We start from the raw sequence: 21,200 nt of genomic DNA, 5'->3' as shown, positions 1-21,200 counted from the left end.
AGGCTGCGTTAACTCTAGAGAAAAAAAAATAAACAAAGCTCAGATCATGGTTACCGCTTCGCAAACCGCCTAAGCCACGTACTGAGTACGACCGTTCTTTCCGCAGCATGGATACGGACACAAGAGCTGCGTAGGCAAAAGTGCTGTGAATGCACAGAAGGCGCCACTGTTGAGTGCAAAAAAAAAAAAAAAGCTCAGGACAGAACGTCACACAACAGTTTTGAAGCCTAGTAATACAAAATAAAAGCGAGAAATTCAGCTTCACGCGACGTCCTGTGTGGCGCGTTATCGCCCCTCACTGAGAGCAGATTTTAGCCGATTTCCGGGGAAAGAAAGTGGAAATGGATGGCCTCAAGAGAGCTTGCCTTGCGAAGGCCCGACTCGTGACGCCACGCTATCTCCCGAGTTCTTTTTTTCCTTTTTTTTTTTACAGCGAAAGCTGTAGCTTTGCATAAAGCATTTATGGGGTACAACGGAAGCCGTAATGCGTTACACTTTTGAGGTCGAGGTGTCCACCGTGAAGCCAGACAGCTGTTCCGCCGTTCCTTTACTCAAAAATAAACAACGGCTCTTACTACCGCCGTTCACTGTACCTCCTGTCGACTGGAAAGAGTGAAAGCACACAGGCCGCGGGCGCCTTTCACCTTCACCGGAACGCGGCCGCCGCGGTCGATTTCCAACCTGTGTACACTGGCTCAGTAGCCGAGCGCTCTAACCATTGTGCCACTGCGGCGGGCGGAACCCAATGGTATTACGTTGCCTAACTAGCAACCACCACCATTAGCAGGTACCTTCCGTAGAACGGCGGGCTTCCAAAGCTCTAGGATCCGCTACATGCGTGATATGTTGCTTAAACGAATTTCAGAAAATGTTCGCCGTTTAGTCTCAGTGTCTGTTTGCATTATCTACGAAGTCAACTTTGCCAACTACACTTTAGTTTAATGCCGCTTAGAATAACGAAATTGCGAAAGCGGATACACGGAGAACAACTTAGGTGACTGCATTGCTGAGAACGGGAGTCGTGGTCAGCCATGAATCTTTCAAAAGACACAGAACAGCGCCATAAGGGAAAAGAGTGAGGAGGGAGTGAAAGAAGGAAGGGGAGAAAGAGATGCCGTAGTGGAGGGCTGCGCCGGAGCCTCGGCAAGCTGCAGCACCTTTTTCTCTTTCTTCTTTCACTCCCACCTTCCTGCCTACACCGCCGGCGCTGTTGTCTTTCCTTTCCACCCTGTCTTTCTCGCCACGCCACCGAGACAGTTACCGCGCCGTTTCCTTTACCGCCGCGGTGGCTCAGTGGTTAGCGCGCTCGGCTACTGAGCCGGGGCACCCGGGTATTTCCTTTCCTCAAAAGACGCAGCTGCGGAACTCAACGCCGCGTTGACGAGGTACGAAGAAAAGAAGTCCACGACGGATGTTCGCGAAAAGAGCGCGCCGTGGGACATCGGTAGATTCGCCATGCTAGCGGAAGTGGATATTACCAATTCCGACGGGAAAGTCGAAATCGTGCTGATATCCGAGCCGGACGTGCAAGACCGCACCGCTAGCGGTGGCGCTGGCTCATAAAGCGGCGAAAACCAATGGCCAAACGAGTTCGAAACAGAGAGGCTAGGCCAGGTAGCTAATTGTGCTCAAAACAAACAGACCAAAGCCAAATAGATAAACAAGATAGAAGAGAGAGGCGAAGCCAAGCAGCTAAAAATGCGCGAAATAGAAAAGCAAAGCCAAGTATATAGCTATTTGTGCATCAGGTTGGCTTTTCGCGGGCATAAAATGCCTGTAAATATGCTCATGCCAGCGCGCTATACCGTCCTCGTTGCGTGCACGCGCCAGTGCGTCCTTACCTGCCGGAAACACCGCTAATTCCAACCGAATTTCGCCGAATAATGCGCTAAGCCGGAAAGCTTATAGCTCTGCTAATTTTTTTTTGTTTCCTCCATAGTTGTGCGCCTAATTTTTGACACTCTGCGCTGGAACCACGGCGTTATCGGCAGCGCATCTTCTGCCAGAAATACGCGACCTCAATGTACGACTTCAGTGTGCGCGTCACATCGAAGCTGCACGAAGGGTGTCTCGCGTAATTTGGGCCAGCGTATAAAAATATACCGGTGCACGCGCGCCGACCACCGGTTTTCAAAAGCAAGCGCATCGGCAGTAGCGGTTCGGGACGGCAATAACCAGCTCAGAGATGCCGAAAAGCTGCGGTCGAAGAAAAGCCGACGCCTGGCACGAATTACCCGCTAGAGCTTGCGACGCTGAAGCCTCGCCACTTTTTTAGAAGGCAGCGGAGTCGGTCAGGAGCGGAATTCGTTCGTGAGCTGCTTGTTTGGTAGCGATAACATAGCGGCAAGCGAACGGGCAGCCAAGGGACCTTTTTTAGTATTTCTCAGTTGTTTTTCTTTGAATGAGGAAAGAGCAATTTCGTGATAGATGGCAAGATATACACCGCTAAACTAGGCGTTTTCTAAAACATCCTGCATCTTTCTGATTGCAAGTTTTCTTCTGAATAGTGAAGTTGGCTGATTATAGTGAAGTTGGCTGATTATCTTCACTAGCCCGTTGTGCTTTTAGCGGTGCGGGCGGGGCACTATTATTTTTCTAAAACGTCCTGCACCTTCCTGTATTTTCTTCTAAATACCGAATTTCACTGATTAATCCTCATTAATTACTGGGAGAAAATAGACAAAAAAAAACCAACTCAGACTTGCTGTGTGGAGTGGCCACCAATATGCTTTAAGTTGCTCCCTCGCCTTTTTTAAACTTTCGCTCTAGTTGCGCGGGACACTCCGTATTAGAGCCGGCGTTCCCCTTCCCTTCCGTTTAGAGGGCTCTACCAGAGCGTGCCGGACAATAAAAACTGAAACTAAAGACAACGCCCGTGCCCGCATGTCGTGTAGGTATATCTGGATGCACATCCTCAGAAGCGTTGTTTATTAGTTATTAGCAGCTACGACATACTCGCATAAGGAGTAGCTTCCGTTGCAGGGCAATTCGTCGCTCGAGCGCTGTGTAGAGCGCTGGTCGAAAGCTCTACACGCTCTACGTGCTCGAGCACGTAGCTTGCTAAACGTACAGTCTTTGTCAAAAGTAACCAGGCTGCATGGTTTGCTTCTAGCTCGTACAGTGGAGCCCTTACAGCTTCCCTGAAGCTTAAATGGTCGTTAAAGGTAAGGACTGGGGGTCTTCTTACCATCCAACACGTTTTGATCTTTAGGAAAGTCACAAGGGCTCCACTATACAAACTAGAAGCAAACAATGCAGCCTGGTTACTTTTGACAAAGACTGTACATTGCTGCGATCCCGGATTATAGTTGCGACTAGATGCTGTGCTCAAGGGCAAGGCGAGCGAAGTGGTCATCAGTAATCTTTGCCCTAAACTTAGCGCTTCGATACCGCGGGAAATGAAGGAGCGTTGCGCAAGCAATCCCACCTGGTTCCTCTTTTGGTGCAGCATGCTGTGGTAGGCAGCGTCAGCGACGGCGAAGATGTGTGGCGGGTTGTCCAATTTGGCACGGTTCCGGTACCTCAGCGAGACCTGTGGCGGTGTCGGTACATATACTTGCTTGAACTCTGGCAGGTCATGTATACAGGCCTTATATAAACTGCAAGACTGCTTCAACTGATATTCTCATAAAATTTGACTGCTGGGACATACAGTGCACTTGAGTACCAAGCGCACAAACTTTGTACAATTAATAAATGGATCCATCTAATTCATGCGCTATTTCTTAATTGACATATCTACTACACTGAATCAGCTGGGTAGCGAGGCAGTGTGACCATCAAGGTAGAGAGATATAAACACGAAAGTAACCGAGAGACGCGATATACTACAAACAAAACTTGATCGGGGTGAAGACCGTGCAAGATATGGGGAAGCGGTGAACCGTATTAATCGCATATTTCAACACAGCATGACGAAATCAAGCGGTATTCTGTAAGGACAGGATGGTTTAGGATTCCATTAGAGGCGGCAGTGAATGCGCCACGGCTCTTCAGATGCGCGGCAGCGAGTCTCACCTCTTCGGAGTAGATGGGAAGCTTCTGGAAGGGGTTCATGGCGAGCAGGATGTCGCCGATGTACGTGTATATCTGACCCCGCATGAATCTTTGGTACAGCTGGTCGACGATGATCTCCTGCGTGGAGTAGACGAGACGTAAAGAACCTGGCCGTCGTCTTGTGTGTGTGGAACGAACAATGCATGTTGCAGCGACTCCGGTATACAGCTATACCTGTCCCAACGCATACCCGTCACCTGTCATCTTCTCATCGAAGTGCAATGGCCACTCCTTTCCACTGTTTCCAAGGTCAACTACACCACCTATTTAATTACGCAACTTACTCTATATTCATTCATGCAGGCATGCCTAGCGTAACGAACATTAAGGCGGCTGACCGTCTTGGATCTGCTCACGAAACACTGAGAGTTAAAATATATTGCTCGTGAGAAACAGATGAGACGAGCGTACTATCGCGCGAGATGTTTTCACCAATTAATAACAGACACAAAGAAGCGAAAGGAATTTCTTGCCTGGAATCCGTGGCTAAGTTTTAAATTCACTGTGCAGTATGTAGCACGAAATAAAGAGCTATTAGCTCTTTCTTTTGGATGTCTTGCATATGATACGAGTTTGGGCGATGGATGCGACGGGCGACTCTTCGGTACTGCTGAGGTAAGTCTGGTTCAAAATGACGGATACATATCCTAACCTACACTATATCTATGGTTTACAAGGAAGTATGCAAACATTTTGAGAGATTAAGTTCGTTGCATACCAAAGAATGTTGCAGAGAGCGATGCCTATAGGCGGCGCCTGACTTGACGTAATGAAAACCAAAACTACTCACAAGAGAAAACACATTTACTATATCTAGGGCGCGTTCCAGAATTCTAAATTGTGCTGAATGAGCACTGATGGTATCTATCAAGTTATAAGCAAAAACCTCCACGCTCAAATTTTGAAGTCTGTATACCCGTCAAAGCCCACGCCGTGTTGATGGTGGCAGCAGAAGTAATGAGATTTTTTTTTCTTCTGCAACACATTTCCTGCAACACAGTCATCAAGCAAACGAGATCGTCTGAATATAACCGTCCCTTGGCAGTTCACCAGTAAGCACAAGACCTCAGAAAAAAAAGTGGCATCAGTTCGCGCACACGGGATCATATTAATCTCGCAGAACTGCGTCCATCTCTCAAAGCATGGGACGCTGCGTTAGGTTCAGTGACCAGATCTTATCATTTCAAAACCAGACCACCGATATAAGCAGGTCAGTACGCCGCAATTAAGCCTGCGCTACAGGAGCATTTTAAGAAAGGACGTGATGCCGAGTCGCCTCCTTGCACGCTGAAAGAACCCCAAAGCGCGACGCATTTTTCTTCCTTGAAACATCGCGGTCGCTGGAAAAGCCACCACGGCGCTACGACTCGCAGTGGTGCTTGGAAGAACGGTGGCCATCGACACTTGCTGGGACATACAAGGCGGCTAGATCGTTAGGGTGCTACTGACGCGATTCCTGCGTTTGTTTTTGACCACTCACCGCCCTTAGTGGTTAAGGTTGCGTCATGGTGGTTGATGTTACGTCACTGTAACCGCTGGCCGGTTTGTTTGTGCAAGAGGAAAGAAAGCGTGTACGCGAGCGTATCTTTACAACAAAGGCTCCAGAAAAAGAAAGGATAAAATCCACGCATCACTGGCTAAGACCTTCTGGCATTGCCCCTGCTGGCGTCGAACCTGCCTTCGCAGCTTCCATCCGACCAGAGGTTCTCGCGGGAAAGGCTCAGAAAAAAGGAAACTGCATTTTAACGAAGAGCTCTACGGGGCCCCGCTTTAACGTGCGGTGCCATCTTTCAAGCCCCGGTGTTAAGCTGTGGGCGCGCGCGAAAGAAACACACGAGATTGCTCTAGGATGCACGGTGACGTGTAAGGTGATGTCCTGCATACCTCGGTGAGCGTCTCGAGGGCGGACAGGTCGTCCATGAGGATGGGCGTGGGCCGGGATTTGCGGTCGGTCTTGAGCTGGCCATGCTTGGTGGTTACTTCGGGTAGCCGCTTGCTGTAGCCGACCTTGCGCTGGGCCTTCAGGATCCGCATCAGTTCCTGGCGGATCTGGGCACAACCCCCGAGGAGAGAGAGGGAGAGAACCTTTAACGTGAGAAAGCGTGAAGAAGCTAGTCGACGAGATGATGAAAGTGTCGCGCTCCGCCCACCACACTGGTGAAATCGACCTGACGGAAAGTCCGGCCCCACACCCCACATTGGTGAAAAAGAAACGTGTTTGAGAAAGGAGGGGCAAAACTTTATTTTAGGCCAGCCCTAAGGCTTTGAGAGAGGAAGGGGAGAGTGGAGATGAGAGGTAATGAAGCAGTGATATAGTAAGCTGTACACGTGGTGCCCGAGACACAGCATGACGACGAATGCATGCCATCAGCTCACAGAGACACAAGCACGGTGGTAATACCAGCGGTGGACCCTCTCTAACTCCAGGAGTGTTTTAGTGTGTCCTGTAAATGTGTTCTCGTGGCTTGTGCTGCATCTGGTTCGTTACTATCGTCTCACTGATTTTAAACTCACTCCAGTTGTTTTATTTATTTTCGTTGATTTACGTGGCGAGGTTGAAGGTCTGAAGTGATTGACTGCATAGCCGAGCAAGAGTATTTATGATCGGTTCACACCATGCAGATGTGGTCTCCAAGCAAAGCTTTGTGCATCATGACAGTTTACGCGTCTACAGCGCACCAAACGTGAAAGAAGTTCCTGAGTACCTCTTCAGGATGCTTCGGGACCTGAGCAATGAACTTGTGGTTCATCAGGTCCGACATCAAGGGCCTCTTCTCGTAATCCTTAACCAAGCACCTGCACGGGAAATCGAACGTGGAGCAGTCCACAAGAGCAAGCAGCCACCGGGAAAGTAAAATGTGCAGCATTTGCACTTCATCACCGCGCTTGTGCGGATACCCAGGCTACAGCAGAAAGACTGCCCTAAAGAAAAAAAAACAGCGCACATATGCAACGCTGCCTTGCCATAAACGACAGTGAAGTCTCCTATCCTGTTCACCAGTCCGGACTGAACTAGCCCTTACTCTCAACGTTTTCCGTGCGAAGAATTAAGGAGGCAAGAATGCGAGCAATACAGTTTCCGACCTAAATATGTTTCGTTATAGCCGTAAGAATTTTCTTGACCATTTTAAATAGCCATAGGCATTCTCTAATCACTTTAACTTTTTGGAGAAAGAAAAAAAACAGCGAATGGTACGTCATATCACATCCTGACGCTAACAGACACAGGCAAGAATACGTTCATCGTTGTTTTTTTTTTTTATTTTTGAAAAATCTTCCACGGCTTGACTTGCAGCTGCGAAGCAAGCTAGGCGCTGCCAAGCGACTGCGGCAACGCAGTTTTGCAATGCAAGTCTGCGATATTGCGAGAGAAAAATTTTGCACACTCACTTGAAGAGAATAACATCATAAATCAGTAAGTACGTATACAAGTGTAACGGCTGTGACACGGGTACACTGTGCTCCACAGCGGATGTAGTGCGCAGAAAAGCCGAAGCGAGCGGTCTTTATCGTCGCCGCCAGCATGCTGCTGCCGCCGACGGGGAGCATATGCAACACGTGAAAGATTTCTACTTTGCATTCAAAGCCAAATGGTGACCCGAGCCAAAGCATCGTTCCCGAATACTATTTTCCGGTGTGCAACGCTATTGGAAAGCTGGAATGTCGAAGCGAACCGGTCAATGCGATAGTTATGGCACCTTCTGATGAGTCTCATGGCCAGAGGTCATAGAAGCCATGCTGGCACCTGGTTAGGAATTTCCGCTGTCCAAGGATATTCGCGACTGTCTGAAGAGTTGGCCTCGTCTTTAGTCCTAGACCTGCATCACCGCCACTGCGGGCATCGACCACACTATTCGGCTCTAATGCTTTGACTTTAGTGACTGAATCGTGTCACATTATAGAAGTGCGCGATATACCGGGAAAATTCTTAGGGAGTTCGAATTAAGTAGAAAGTAAATCGTTTCTGGAACAAACTGCCAGCCGCGACGGACGTCAGTCATTATAAACATGTTCCCAGTTAAGTAGCTACAGAATTAGTGTTGGTCAAATGTTTAGGGGAATCCCCCAAGGGGGAGTAGATTTGTAATAAGGGAGTAATTACTCATTGACATCCACCCAAGCGCAGCCATACGGCTACAAAGGAAAGCTGTACAGCTTCCACAGAAACTTCGCAGTTAAAGAAAAATTCGTCCTGGTCCGGGGTTCGAACCCGGGACTACCGCTTTACCGGAGCAGTCGCTCTACCAATTGAGCTAACCGGGACGGCAAGCTTATGGTATGGCGAGAGCTTATGGTCGGGCGAGAGCTTATGGTCGAGCGACTGCTCCGGTGAAGCGGTGGTCCCGGGTTCGAACCCGGGCCAGGACGAATTTTTCCTTAACTACGAAGTTTCTGTGGAAGCTGTACAGCTTTCCTTTGTAGCCGTATGGCTGCGCTTGGGTGGATGTCAATGAGTAATTGCTCCCTTATTAGAATTTAACAGTCCGGGGGTTGGCGCCAATAAAAATCCCGACCACGCAGTTGACCTCTGTTTTCTCCACGAAGTTGACCTCAGTTGAACATTGTTTTCCTCGCACTTGACAGCGAAGCAAAAGAATGCGCGTGACGTGGTGCAACAGCGCACGCCGTTCCAACTGCGTGCCCTACACTCTAAACAGAATGGAGTCAAGAGGGAGTAAAGTTATCCTCTAGTGCACTCCCTTATGTAAGAAAGGTGTACTCCCTTTCACTCCCATACAGACGTAGTGCATGTTGTTTAGAATGGAAGCCACATATAACTCTTGCACCGAGCTTGATGCGCGCCCCACGCGCTGTTTCTCATGATTGTCGTGAATAAAAAGATAACAAGTCAAGTTTAGTTCACTGGCTAAGTAATAAGGATGATTTTTACAGTAACTGACGTCTGTCACGGCTGACAGTTTGTTCCCGAAAAGGTTTTCTTTGTATTTCGAATTCTCCATATTTAGGAATTCGTGAAATTATCGGCTAAAACACCCGGTATATGCAATACCAGCTCTTCACCATGGCGACTTGACATCAGCGAGTCGAGTAGATGCTGCTATATAGTTAAAACCTTATTTTAAAGAAGCTGAGGTGGCATTACTATTTCCTAATTACAACACTGGACGACCTTGATAAAGAAACATCGCATGCAGCAGGTAGGAAGAGGGAGCTTCACACATGGTGGATCAAGCGGCTGACATAGGGACGCTCTGCTATGTATTTCATGTGAAAGGAATCAAGAAAGAAACAATACATCGTGGAAAGGAGGGAGTAATAAACGTTGTGTCGAATTAAATGCTTATTTTTTTGCTTTGTGAGGAAGTATAGTTTGCTGTATCCATCGGTACGAAAAATTCACTTGGTTAAAAAAGAGGCATTAATCGCATCAATTTATTTTAGGCTTTCGAGGCAAAATTCTGCTTCTTCGCACTATCTAATAATGTCTTGCAGACCATTTAATTATAATGAATAGGAAATATATTTAAACATACTCATCTTTTGTTTGCCTTAACGTTCACATCCTACAAATTACCCACAACGCAATAACCTTGTTTGCGAACTCCCTTTCGTCAACGTCGAGATACTGTCTCCAGATATGGGCGGTGCGTGCAATAGGGATTGCCCGCTGGTTTGTCCAGCCAAGGGTGTGAAGAGGATCGCGCCCGTAGAAAAGCACGTCGTCTCCTCGCCGAGAGCCGCGCCCGGCCGCACCGACTGGCGAAGTAGGTGGCCCCGATTCAAGCCTTTATACAAAACCAGTACCTCACCGCCGCCGCCGCCGGACCGCTGCTCTTCTTGTGCGAGGGCCGAAAATGCACGGGACACCATTATAGGCGTGCGTGCGGCCTCTCATTCAAGCGCGCGTGAGCCCCACGGGAAAGCTAATTTTCTCTGATAACCTATAGTTGGCCATGATCCCAATGCATCGCGGCTCTTCGCGAGCGCGAGTAAGTACGTACGCAGTTGTTAAATATAGAACCACAAGTACACCTCATTTGCTCCAGGCCTTTCGTACGTATGGTACCCTAATGCAGAACTGTAGTGCAGGGTTTTGAGCACGACATTTTTTTTTTTATTTCCAGTGAGAGCGCCGAGCGTCTTCTTGCGACACCGGCATGACAGAACCACGACCAAACGCCACCTGTTTCTGCCAAACGTCATAGCGGAATAAATGATGCCAGCTGGAGCACCGACGTCAACGAAGTTCAGTTCGCCGAGTTCAGCACGGCGCTTAAGCAAAAAGAAAGCACGTGTTTTGCTCCTATAAAGCGCACAGCCTTCGGTAGAGTAACGTTAGGTATCACGGGCGCCAAATTGACGTGATAAAGCGATGCTTGACACTAGATCACCAGCCAGTTTGAGTTCTGCTGTGAGAGCTGGAATAGGTGTCTACTACTTTGATCCGATGCTAATGCTCCTTTCCCTTTCTTTCTTTTACAGACCTCAGCTAAGACGAAGGATATCATGCAGTAAGTCCGCCCTATTTATCCTGGTTGTTTGTTAATTACGATCACTCTCTTTTCGTTACAAGGATTTTGATTATCGGCAACGTTGCAAACGACCGAAGAAGCCTTCAAGTGTCAATTCATCATTAGAGAGCAGCACGGCGCTTACGAGGGCTATCAACGATTGTACACCCCCGGGAACACAAGCCAACGGACCACCGGCGTCACGAAACCAAGACAAGATAGAGAACGAAGAACCACCGTCACCACGCGGTAAAATAGTCATGTACAGGATGCCTCAAAAGTTCTCAGGCCACAGGGTCTGCCTCTCAGCAGTGTATCCATGCGCTTAACACTCAAACGGAGCTACCAAGGTTCTCAGAGATGAGGATGATACTTCTCCCATCCCTTATCCTGATAATTATACAACTCAATAGCACAGCCTGTCGCCCGGGAACTTGATACTCATCCCGAGCATTGAATCAACCGCATCCGTGGCTCACTCACTTCTGTCACCGGAAATACAAAAACGTACAAAAGAAACGCAAACGAACATGAAGCACCAGCATGCAGGAGCAACACTGCTGTAATTATGAGCACTCACACTGAGAGGAAATCGTTGAAGTCATCGGACCACTCGGCCGGGTTCTTCAGCTTGGGCGGCGGGTTCCTGCGTAGTCGTCGTCGCAGAGGCGCCAGCTCGATTCAGCCGCGCAGCAGCCGCGCGCGACGCCGACGCGCACATCACGAGCACTGCACTGCACTCGCACGCTCGCCCGCACGCGCACGAAGCGGCGCGGCGCGGGCGGACCCATTACGCTCAACGCCGCTGCCTCCTTCCTCAGCGGCGCCGCCGGCGCTTCTCAGGGCGAGGAGAAGCAGATGCGACCGCGTGCCAAGCGTCCAGCCCATTCTCGCTTATTTACCTCACGCCTCCTTTTTTCTTTTTCTCCCTAGGGGCATCATCTGCCGCACGCTCCTGCGTTCGTCTCTCTCTCTCTCTCTCCGTCTCTTTCTCTCCTTCTACTCAGTCCTCCTCACCCGTCGGGTCACGTTTCATGCTGGCCGCGGCTGCTTGTTCTTGTTTTGAGATACTGCTCCTATTGCCTGCTCTCATTGCCTTTCTTTTGTTTAGTTTCTCGTGTCATTGCCTTTTTCGTTGCTTCTTTCTAAAAGTTCACACCACGTCTTACGCGCGGGTTATTACAGCCGTTACGATTCACCCATTGTGCCTCCGAGTCCATTAAGCCGCGATCCAAGGACTTTCTTCTTCGGCACCGCCGACGCTTTGACCTAGCTCTTCGTGCTCTTTCGCGGTCGGTCTTTTTTCTTCTTTTTGTTTTGGTTCTTTTTCGACGCCTCGATCATTTGCATCCAGCCTGAGACGTGGTTTCAAGGTCCCCCAAAGGTGCACCCGCGATGATGGAGAAGTGAACTGAGCATTCTAGGCCGCCCACAGACAAGGCCAGTGGGGCTCAATTTTCAGTCCCGGCGCCGTCTGCGGTGCAGACTAACTGCCAACGTTGAAGCGCAGCAGAGCTATAGGGCGCCATTTAACGTGACACTTTTGGTTTTCCCGAAATGCGTCAAACGTACCTGGTCAGCCGTTAGTCTGATATGCTGCGAAGTTCAAGCCAGGGGCCTGGACATTATCATCATTATCATCAGCCCAACTACGTCCAATCCTCCTGATTTCATCCGTCCAGCTCATTCTGTGTACCCCCCCCCCCCCCCCCCCCCCCCCGTTTACCTTCCATGCAACGATTTAGTTACTCTAACCGACCATCAGACATCTGCTCTTTGCATGACATGCCAGCTGCCCCCGCCCATTTCCTCTTCTTAATGGCAACTAGAATGTCCTTAACTCGAGTTTGTTCCCTTACCCACTACGCTCTCTTACCGTCTAAACGTTACGCCTATCATTTTCCTCTCCACAGCTCGCTGCACTCTCCTAAATTTAATTACAAGCCTTTCGTTAGCCTCCACGTTCCTGTCCCATAGGTGAGTATTGGCAAGATACAACTATCCCAACAATAACTTTAAAGAAGGCTTTTTGAGATATAAAGATGGCTTCTGAGGCATAATAATAACAGTGTTGGCAGACATTAGTAAACGGGTAAAACATACAAAATGGTTAACTAGTAAGTAAGATAGATACAGAGAGGGGAGAAAGGCAGGGATGTTAACCAGAAAGGTTTCCGGTTGGCTACATTGCACTGAGGAAGGGAATGAGGGGATTAAAGAGGGAAGCGGTAAGGAACGGGAAACGCAGTCACAATCTGTCAATCAAGGCCGCCTCTCGCAAAAAACAAAACAGTGCCTTGTAAGCCTTGATGGCAGTCGACGGTTGTGGCCACGGACCGATGATCTTGGCCTCTGTGAAGGGGCGAGGATCTAGGCGGTCCATAGCACAACGCAGCTTACGTCTTTCGTTCAGGTGGTTATTTCTAATAGCTGGCTTTTGGATAACACGGTTAGGAGCCTGGTTGCAATCTGTAGCTGGCCATTTGTTACGGTCATGTCAGTTCTAATAATCTCGGGAACGTGATTACCATCGGCGCTGTGGCTCAACAAATTCTGGCCTTAACGCGCACCTTTTGAAAACCGCGCGTGTGAGGAGCGCGCATAGTTAACGCCCGCCAATACACGTCACTCCGCGGCGAAAATCTCACGTAACCTTCTCAGGCTCTCCCATGTGGGCTGAAGCAGCGATAGGCGGTGAGCATCGCAGCGCCGAAGGCCCAGAGAAGAAGGGCACGTGGCGCATAGCCACGGAGTCACGTGCCTTGTGGGCGTTGCTGTACGCGCTCCACACACGCGCGGTTTTCGAAACGTGCGCGAGATGACCAAAATTTGTTGAGCCACAGCACCGACGGTAACAACTTTTTCGAAATTCTAAAAACTTATATACTTACTACTAACGGCCAGCTACAAATCTCTAACTACAACCAGACTCATAGCTGCAATGGTTAAAACTGAACTAATAAAACTTAGTTAATGAGCTTACTAGCTAACATAGTTCACCTATTTTCCGATTTCCACCAACATTGATATTACTACGCTTCAGAAGTCATTCATATAGCTCAAAAAGCCCATTAAAAAAAAGTTAGTCGCGGGAGCTTCCCGAAATATCCGCATACTTTCATACTGAGGGATACTGGTAAGCAGCTAGTCACGACCTGAGAGCCCCTACCAAATGCGCTTCAAGCCATTATTATTGTCCCAGCTATTTCACTCTCGTGCATGCGCAGGATGCTTGAACGATAGCTTGACCTCAGCACACTAGTTGAAGCACAGCATCTTCCGCCAGTCGCATTTCGTGCAAAGCTTCTGCCAGTTATCTGCAGGCTCCTGCTATGCACTGAGGCTACGAGACACCTAATGGCGTGAACCCGGCTGCGGCGGTTGAATTTCTTTGGAGGAGAAATTCTAGAGGCCCGTGTACTGTGCGATGTCAGTGCACGTTAAAGAACCCCAGGTGGTCGAAATTTCCGGAGCCCTCCACTACGGCGTCTCTCATAGCCTTAGTCGCTTTGGGACTTTAAACCCCATAAACCAAACCAAACCAAACCTAATGGCGTGCCTTATAGTCATAGGTAACATGTAGCTTTTGCCCCTCAGTGATATAGTATTTAAAGCCAGTGGCCACTGAAATAATTCTTGGTGGAAAGGAATATCGTACTACACAGCCAGCCAGCTGTCGTTAAAGGTGCACGAAAGAGGAATCTGAGCTCGTCTTTCTGCTGCGGGAACTCGATCTACACGTTTCGAGCATTCTTAGAATCTTCGAATTATTGTCCTGTGCGGCCGATTTCCATAATTTAATTCGGATTAAACTTCCCGGCTTCCGCACTTTTTTGAACTCACCGCTAAAGGTAGGATTCAACTAACGCGTGGGGTGCCTTTCAGGCAGCCGCGTGGCGGCTTCGCTTTCGCCTTTATTTTGTTTTCTAGGTTTGTATGAATGAATAGATCGAGTCAGAGATAAGATAGCTGTCAAATTAGGCCCACGGTAATAAAAATACGCGCGGACTCTTTGCTGTCTCCGATCGCTACGTATCACTCCGCCGATGGCAGAGCGGCAAGCCGACACGGTACTGGCTGAGAGGCACTCCACGCGTTGGTAGACTCCTCCTACCGTCAGCGCTGAGTTAAAAAAAGGCGGGAGCCGGGACATTTAATCCGATTTAGATTAGGGGAATCGACCGCACAGGACCATAACTCGAAGTTTTTAAGCATGCTCGGAACGTGAGTTCTCGCGGTAAAAAGACTAGTTCAGATTCCTCTTTAGTGCACCTTTAACCTTGCACATGCACTGATGCACACGCGGTTTGCCACAATTCATTCCCACGTGCTCAAAGTATAGCTCGGCTACACAACGCATAAGCCAGTCGTTGCTTGCTGCGTCAACCAGTCTCCAGCCATCGACGTGTCTGCGCTTATTCTTTTTCGCCGTTGCCTTTGACGTTTCCTGTTATCGGAGATATAAGGAGCAGACAACTGTCCCTGTGTAACTGGCATTCTTTATGCCTTCCGGCCCTTCCACAGCTGCGGCTGGCTGCTATTCACGCGAGCAACGCTTGGCCCGAAAGACAGCTCCATGTGCGAGCTTGATTGCTGGCCTCGGTATTCCTGCATTTCCTTTCCTTCTTCACCCTTTTCTTTATATATTTTGTTTTCCTCATTAAGTAGGCGCAGAAATACCGAGAGAAGAAAAGGGGTTGGGGTGGGGCACAGTGTTTCGCGCGCGTATAAGGCAGCGGTGTTTCTTTAATTTCTTTTACGCACACACCTGGTTTACGCTGACAAGAATAGCAGCGAACGCGTGCACATTCGGGACTGTTGAGAAACGTGGCACCCTTGAGGGCCTCATGGCGTTCTGTGAACCCGCCCCAGAGCCTGGCTCTGGGGCGGGTTCACAGAACCGAATTAAACCAGTTTAATTCGGTACGCATCCCGTACACAAAATGGAGTCACCCGTGCCGTAACGTTAACTCGCATGGAAGAGACCCTGTCGGCGCTGGCCATGACGGAAGTTCTTCTCGTCTGCCCGACGAACGCGCTACAAGGACACGTTTGCTGTTCCATTTTCACGCTACGCTTTCTTCTACCTCGTATCCCTGTTCTGTTCTTATTCTCTGCGCGACTAATAAAGTTTGTATCTCCTGTGCGTGCTGTTGCTGCCACAGAATTATACGCCCGCAAACACGCACATATGTGCCACGCATGCCTTCCGCGCCACGGACGAGACACGGTGGTCCCGCTTCCCTGACGCGCCGTAAAACAACCGGAGCAGAGGCGAGAACAGACGCGGTAATGACCACTTTCCGCTCTGTTAGCGGGCGGTAGTTGCAGAGTTATACGGGTCTTGGAAGCAGTTCGGCTGCCGCCGCTCCCTTCGCTGGATACGCTTTTCCTTCACGCCGTAAGACCCGGATAACCGTTCTGTAAGCTGTAAAAGAAAATACCCGAACTCGCGACCATCGGCTCTTCACGGATTGGCGATTTGAACGTGCCCCCTTTTGCGCCGCCGTTTCTTCACGTCAGAGCGGGCTTACACTGAAACGCGTTGTAATAATGTGGCAAGTTGTTTTGGTATAAGGGAGTAATTACACATTGACATCCACCCGAGCGCAGCCATACGGCTACAAAGGAAAGCTATACAGCTTTCTAAGAAACTTCGCAGTTAAAGAAGAATTCGTCCTGGTCCGGGGTTCGAACCCGGTTAAAGAAAAATTCGTCCTGGTCCGGCGTTCGAGCCCGGTGGTCCCGGGTTCGAACCCCGGACCAGGACGAATTTTTCTTTAACTGCGAAGTTTCTGAGAAAGCTGCATAGCTTTCCTTTGTGGCCGTATGGCTGCGCTCGGGTGGATGTCAATGTGTAATTACTCCATTATTGCAAATCTACTCCACCTTGGGGGATCCCCCAAAAATTTGACCAAGTTGTTTTGGTGTGGTTCACGAGGCTGTCCTTCGTATGCAGTGATCCATTTTTGCGCAGTTACTCGTCTGTAAATTTTGAACCACCTGGCGGGGGATCGAGCCCTCTCTCCGGCAATATGGGCTAGATCCCATGAGCCCCTATAATAGGAGCATGGTCCAGATAGCATGAGTATTCTGATCGAGAAGCGACAGATATTCTCTTGCTGTTTCCGTTTTGTGCAGAGGCATTACGTTCCTACCTGATGGAATTTTATTTTTTATTGTTTACTGAAGGAGAAAAAAAAAGGGGGGGGGGGGGGGGGGGGTGGAGGGCAATTCCACTTCACTCTGTGAGTGTCCAAATATTTGCGAATTCCTCGCTTTTGTGGCCCTACGTGCTTCTCTTGCGCTCATTTTTGCGCGCAATACGCCTTCGAACCTATTGCTAGCGCAGCCATCTTTATTTCGTAATTCCTAGTGCCACTAAAGAGCGTCGCTGCCGCTCGTCGTCGAAATTTACCTAAGAAATTGCGCCGGGCAATAAAATGAATGTTAGGTTATCACTGTCGCTGGGAATGTTCATTTCCAACTTGGTTGCAGCGCAGTAAGGCATGGTTTACGAGTGTGACGTTCATAAGCACGGCATGAAGCCACATACCTTAAAGTAAGTTTCCCCCTCATTTTCTTACATATACACTTAAAAATAATTCACAGCAACATCTAATTTCATTATGTGTTAGCAATGCGATATCATTAGCAGCTACTGATGCTTTTACCGGAAGTGACGTCATTTACATCTAGCCAATGGGAATGCTTCCGTCTGGTGGTGTCAGTTTCCTCCAGCCAATAGGAATTCTCTGGTCTGGTGACGTCACTTCCCTGGAGCTAATGGGCATATTTTATGACCGACGCATTTTGGCCCCATGGGGCTTCTGATGCTATCAGAATAAAAAAGAAATGTTGCTTCTTCTGCCTTTACATCCTTTAAAGTGCACTACGTTATACCGCATGGCTTAGCATGCTTACAGAAGAGTGACAATTTGGAAAAAAAAAATGTATTTCGGCGTGGGGCCTGATCAGCCAAATGAAGCATTTAAACAGCGACTACGGTCGCTTAATACACGTTACGCCGTTCATGCAGGCTGATTCCATCCTTTCCATTGAGCCAGATATTAAAACATCTGCGACTTCCCTCCCGCTTGAAAAGGTTCGCGTGAAATGCGTAGTTGAAAAAAGGCCTTTAGTCAAGGCTAGTGCCGACGAGCACATATGGAAACGGCTTGAATGCGAAGTGAAATTTATTTTCGCCCTTAGTAGAACTGCTGACGTCAGCAGGCTCCACTGTATACGACAACGTTGACTCATCCGGTCAACAGCACTACACCGGAATTGCCTGCCACATAAAGCACCGTGCTTTCTCGTCTTTCCCACCCGTGACAACTGAACGCATTATAAAATGCACATAAATTTGGTAGGCAGGGCGGGAAGCAAATAAAAAAAAAAACAAAAACGATGAAGAATACCATGCGGACAACATTTTAAAAGGCAATCATGATTGATATGCCTATTATTAACTGGCGCTTTGCCAGCGTAACGATGCTCAGTCGCAGTCAATATCTGCTTAAAGCAGATCAGGTCTAATCGGCTTGCTTAGGTTTTTATATGCCGCCACTTGGTATCATTTGAAGCATGAAACCTGGAACCTGGCCCGAGCCTTCGAACTTGTCTAAATTTATACCCTCAAAAACCCGGAGGCTTCCTATACAACGGGAACGTTCACTCTGCGAGCTGCGGATTCGTTTGGAGCATGAAACGTGGCAAACATGCATGGAGGATCCGTGTAGTCATGCAGGGCTGCGCGGGGCGTGTCGCCTATTCATCGTGTACAGAGCCGTGCAGCTCACCTGGGTATCTGGAAGAGCGCCCTCATGGGGTGGATGTCGGCGAGCGGCGGCTCGCCTTCGGCCAGCTCGATGGCGGTGATGCCCAGGGACCACACATCGCAGCGAATGTCGTACGAGTAGTCGAGCTGCCTCTCGCATGCCACCACCTGGTCAGTCAAGAGACAGGCATAGTAATAAGACAGACTGTTACGACTAACACCCACGGTAATGCATCATTGAACGCCATCAGACACGCTCCTCCTCAACTGACGTCATATAGGTCCTTACTTCATCTTTACTCTGCCCCTTTACGTCCCCTCTTCCCTATACCTTAGTGCGGGGTACCTAGCCGGAACACTGTTCTGCTTAACTTCCCTGCCTATGCTGTTTCCTGTTTCCTTGCCTATGCTCTTCCCGGAAAAATACATCTACGTCTACATGCACGAAAGTTTTCAGAAGGCCGCAAAAATTTGTGTGTAGCTGCCATGCTAATAAAAATTGACTTTAGCCGGAGATTAGCTCGAATTAATAGATTTTAGGTGCCAGAGAAGCGCTACGAGCAATGAGGCATGTTGGAGTAGAGAGGTGCGGATTAATTTCGACCGCCTGGTGTTCTTTAATGTAGACCGTAGGTATTCCCCTGAGGACAGTGACGGTTGTATGCGCCTGGTATGCAACTGGTCTCTGATTCTCAGCCTACCGTCACATTTCCGTTATAGCATGGCGTAAGACGGGCAGTGCCACGTGAAATGAAGGTATACGATATCGCCACGCGCGAATCCCGCCGAGGAACCTCGTACGTGGGCATATTGTAACGTGTGGCTTTTACATTCGTTAACGTGCACTACGAGTTTCTTGACATAATAAGCGAGCACACTCTAAAAGAATAAGGAAAAAGGAAAAGAAAGGAAACATGAAAGAAGAGAGTTTCTTTTTTTTTCTGATCCTTCGAGGTCCTTTACTTTAATTGCAAATAATTGCTTCGGGTCATAAAAGGGATGAAATATATAAACGGCAAAAGGTCTAAGGAATTAATGAAATCCAGAAGGAATCAATGATCGGGTCTCGGTGTCCGCAAGCAGCATAGGATGCTGCGCTTCCAACTCAAGCAGCTCAGAGCTCACATTTCTAGGTTCTTTTTTACATCGCAGCGGTGGATTTCCGATGGGCAACGAACCTCACTGTTGAAAAAGAATAATAAAGCGTTTTTCTTAAGCCAGTTGCTTCAAACAGTAGACAAATCAATAAAACGTTTTCAACCGATGCCCTAGACCGTTCTTAGCTGAGAAATATGTGGGGTAAAGGGGGTCCTGGAGACTGAAACTTTAAGGCCTACGGCAGTGTAACACTCCACTGTCGCACTGGTTTTTGTGAAGACTGCCGGTATGACCCACCAGGGCCTCCTTTATCTCTAGTCATGTCATATTTTAGCCTCTTTCCACTCACTCACTCTGTCACTCACTCACTCACTCACTCACTCACTCACTCACTCACTCACTCACTCACTCACTCACTCACTCACTCACTCACTCACTCACTCACTCACTCACTCACTCACTCACTCACTCACTCACTCACTCACACTCACTCACTCACACACTCACTCACTCACGCACGCAAGCACGCACTCACTCACTCACTCACCCAACTCAACACTCAACTCACTCACTCACTCACTCACCCAACTCAACTCTAACTAACAAACTAACAAACTAACTAACTAACTAACTAACTAACTAACTAACTAACTAACTAACTAACTAACTCACTCACTCACTCACTCACTCACTCACTCATTGTGCTTCACGAATGACACTCATAAGCGTCACCACTTGAAGCGGTGTTAACCTTAGCCGATGTCGATGCAATTCTTCACGCGCTATCTCACGAATAATTTCTTTCAAGTTGCCATCCTGGAATTTTCCCGTCGTAGCGTCCGCATGGAATCCAGAGGATCGGCTGTCATTTGTGTTCGTGAGCTCAAGTGTCCAACACATTCAATTTCAGAAGCTTCGGAGGTAAATTATGCGACTGTCTTCGGTTGATTGAGCCAGGATGGCTAAAATCAGGGCCTTGAAGCGACACATCAGAGTTAGCTTTCTACTTATTGATACCACAGTCGACTTGCTGGAAGTTGCGCTTCATTTCTTTTGTATGCATGAGATATGGTTGTCTTGTATGGGCGTTGGATGCATGGCCGTGGCAGCAACTCTACTCTTTCGTTGTGGACGGTGGTCGTGAACGTTTTCGCCGGCTATACGTATTTTAAGCGCATCCCCTGTTGTCAGGAAGGCCTTGTGATTCTTGTACAGGCCCCTGGCATGACTTCTGTGCGAAGATGCGCCCGTCTACTTCGTCGTGTTAAAGCGTTTAAATCTCACCTGTTAAAACATGCGCACAGGTTGAAACTGGCTGAGCCATTCCTGAGGGCCTTCGCTTGGTAAGTGACTGAATGTTAGTGGCACTGGTGGCTATTTAGATTCACTGGAGTAAATGGAGGAGAAAGGGCAACTGCTGTTTTTGAGGATTCAGACGTTCTGCGTGTGTCTCCCGGTACAGAAGACGAATTCCGGAGGTCTGTGGGGTCGTTGGCTCTTGCAGTTGAACTGATTCCGAGCCCAACAGTCTACTCATAGTCTTTCATTATTTCACTTTTGAGAACAGTTAACCCCAAGAGGGAATAATTAAAGACCATGATTACAACTGACTAACCGAATTTAAAACACAACACTCTACCACTCGACTGCCGCCTCGATTCTCTGCAAGTGACGGACGTGTTGGGCTCTACAGTGGCTTCTCAGCTCTAAGCGCACGACCGTGATATGTACCCAACGCCTCCATCAAGAGCCTCGCGTCGGTGATGACAGATAGGCACGAAGCCAGGCAGACA

General features: G+C 48.7%; 1 protein-coding gene across 5 annotated transcripts in view; it reads right to left on the bottom strand.

The window, feature by feature from the left end:
* Nucleotides 1-21,200, bottom strand: part of ninaC (STKc_myosinIII_N_like and MYSc_Myo21 domain-containing protein ninaC) — a 146,359-nt gene that overhangs the window by 28,840 nt on the left and 96,319 nt on the right. For 4 of the 5 annotated variants that reach the window (XM_089544952.1, XM_089544956.1, XM_089544954.1 and 1 more), the window contains 6 exons: nucleotides 18,332-18,477; nucleotides 11,110-11,175; nucleotides 6,762-6,852; nucleotides 5,941-6,105; nucleotides 4,018-4,134; nucleotides 3,428-3,532 (listed from right to left, as the gene is read on the bottom strand). In XM_089544952.1, the coding sequence (XP_089401078.1) occupies nucleotides 3,428-3,532; nucleotides 4,018-4,134; nucleotides 5,941-6,105; nucleotides 6,762-6,852; nucleotides 11,110-11,175; nucleotides 18,332-18,477 (690 nt within the window). The remainder of the gene's footprint in view (nucleotides 1-3,427; nucleotides 3,533-4,017; nucleotides 4,135-5,940; nucleotides 6,106-6,761; nucleotides 6,853-11,109; nucleotides 11,176-18,331; nucleotides 18,478-21,200) is intronic. The other variant, XM_089544955.1, reaches the window with a different exon arrangement.

Source organism: Amblyomma mixtum, chromosome 5, assembly GCF_055824585.1.
Source record: "Amblyomma mixtum isolate Tamu chromosome 5, ASM5582458v1, whole genome shotgun sequence".
NCBI lineage: Eukaryota > Metazoa > Arthropoda > Arachnida > Ixodida > Ixodidae > Amblyomma > Amblyomma mixtum.
Note: the sequence above shows the minus strand (reverse complement) of the source record. Positions and strands in the feature narration are given on the sequence as shown.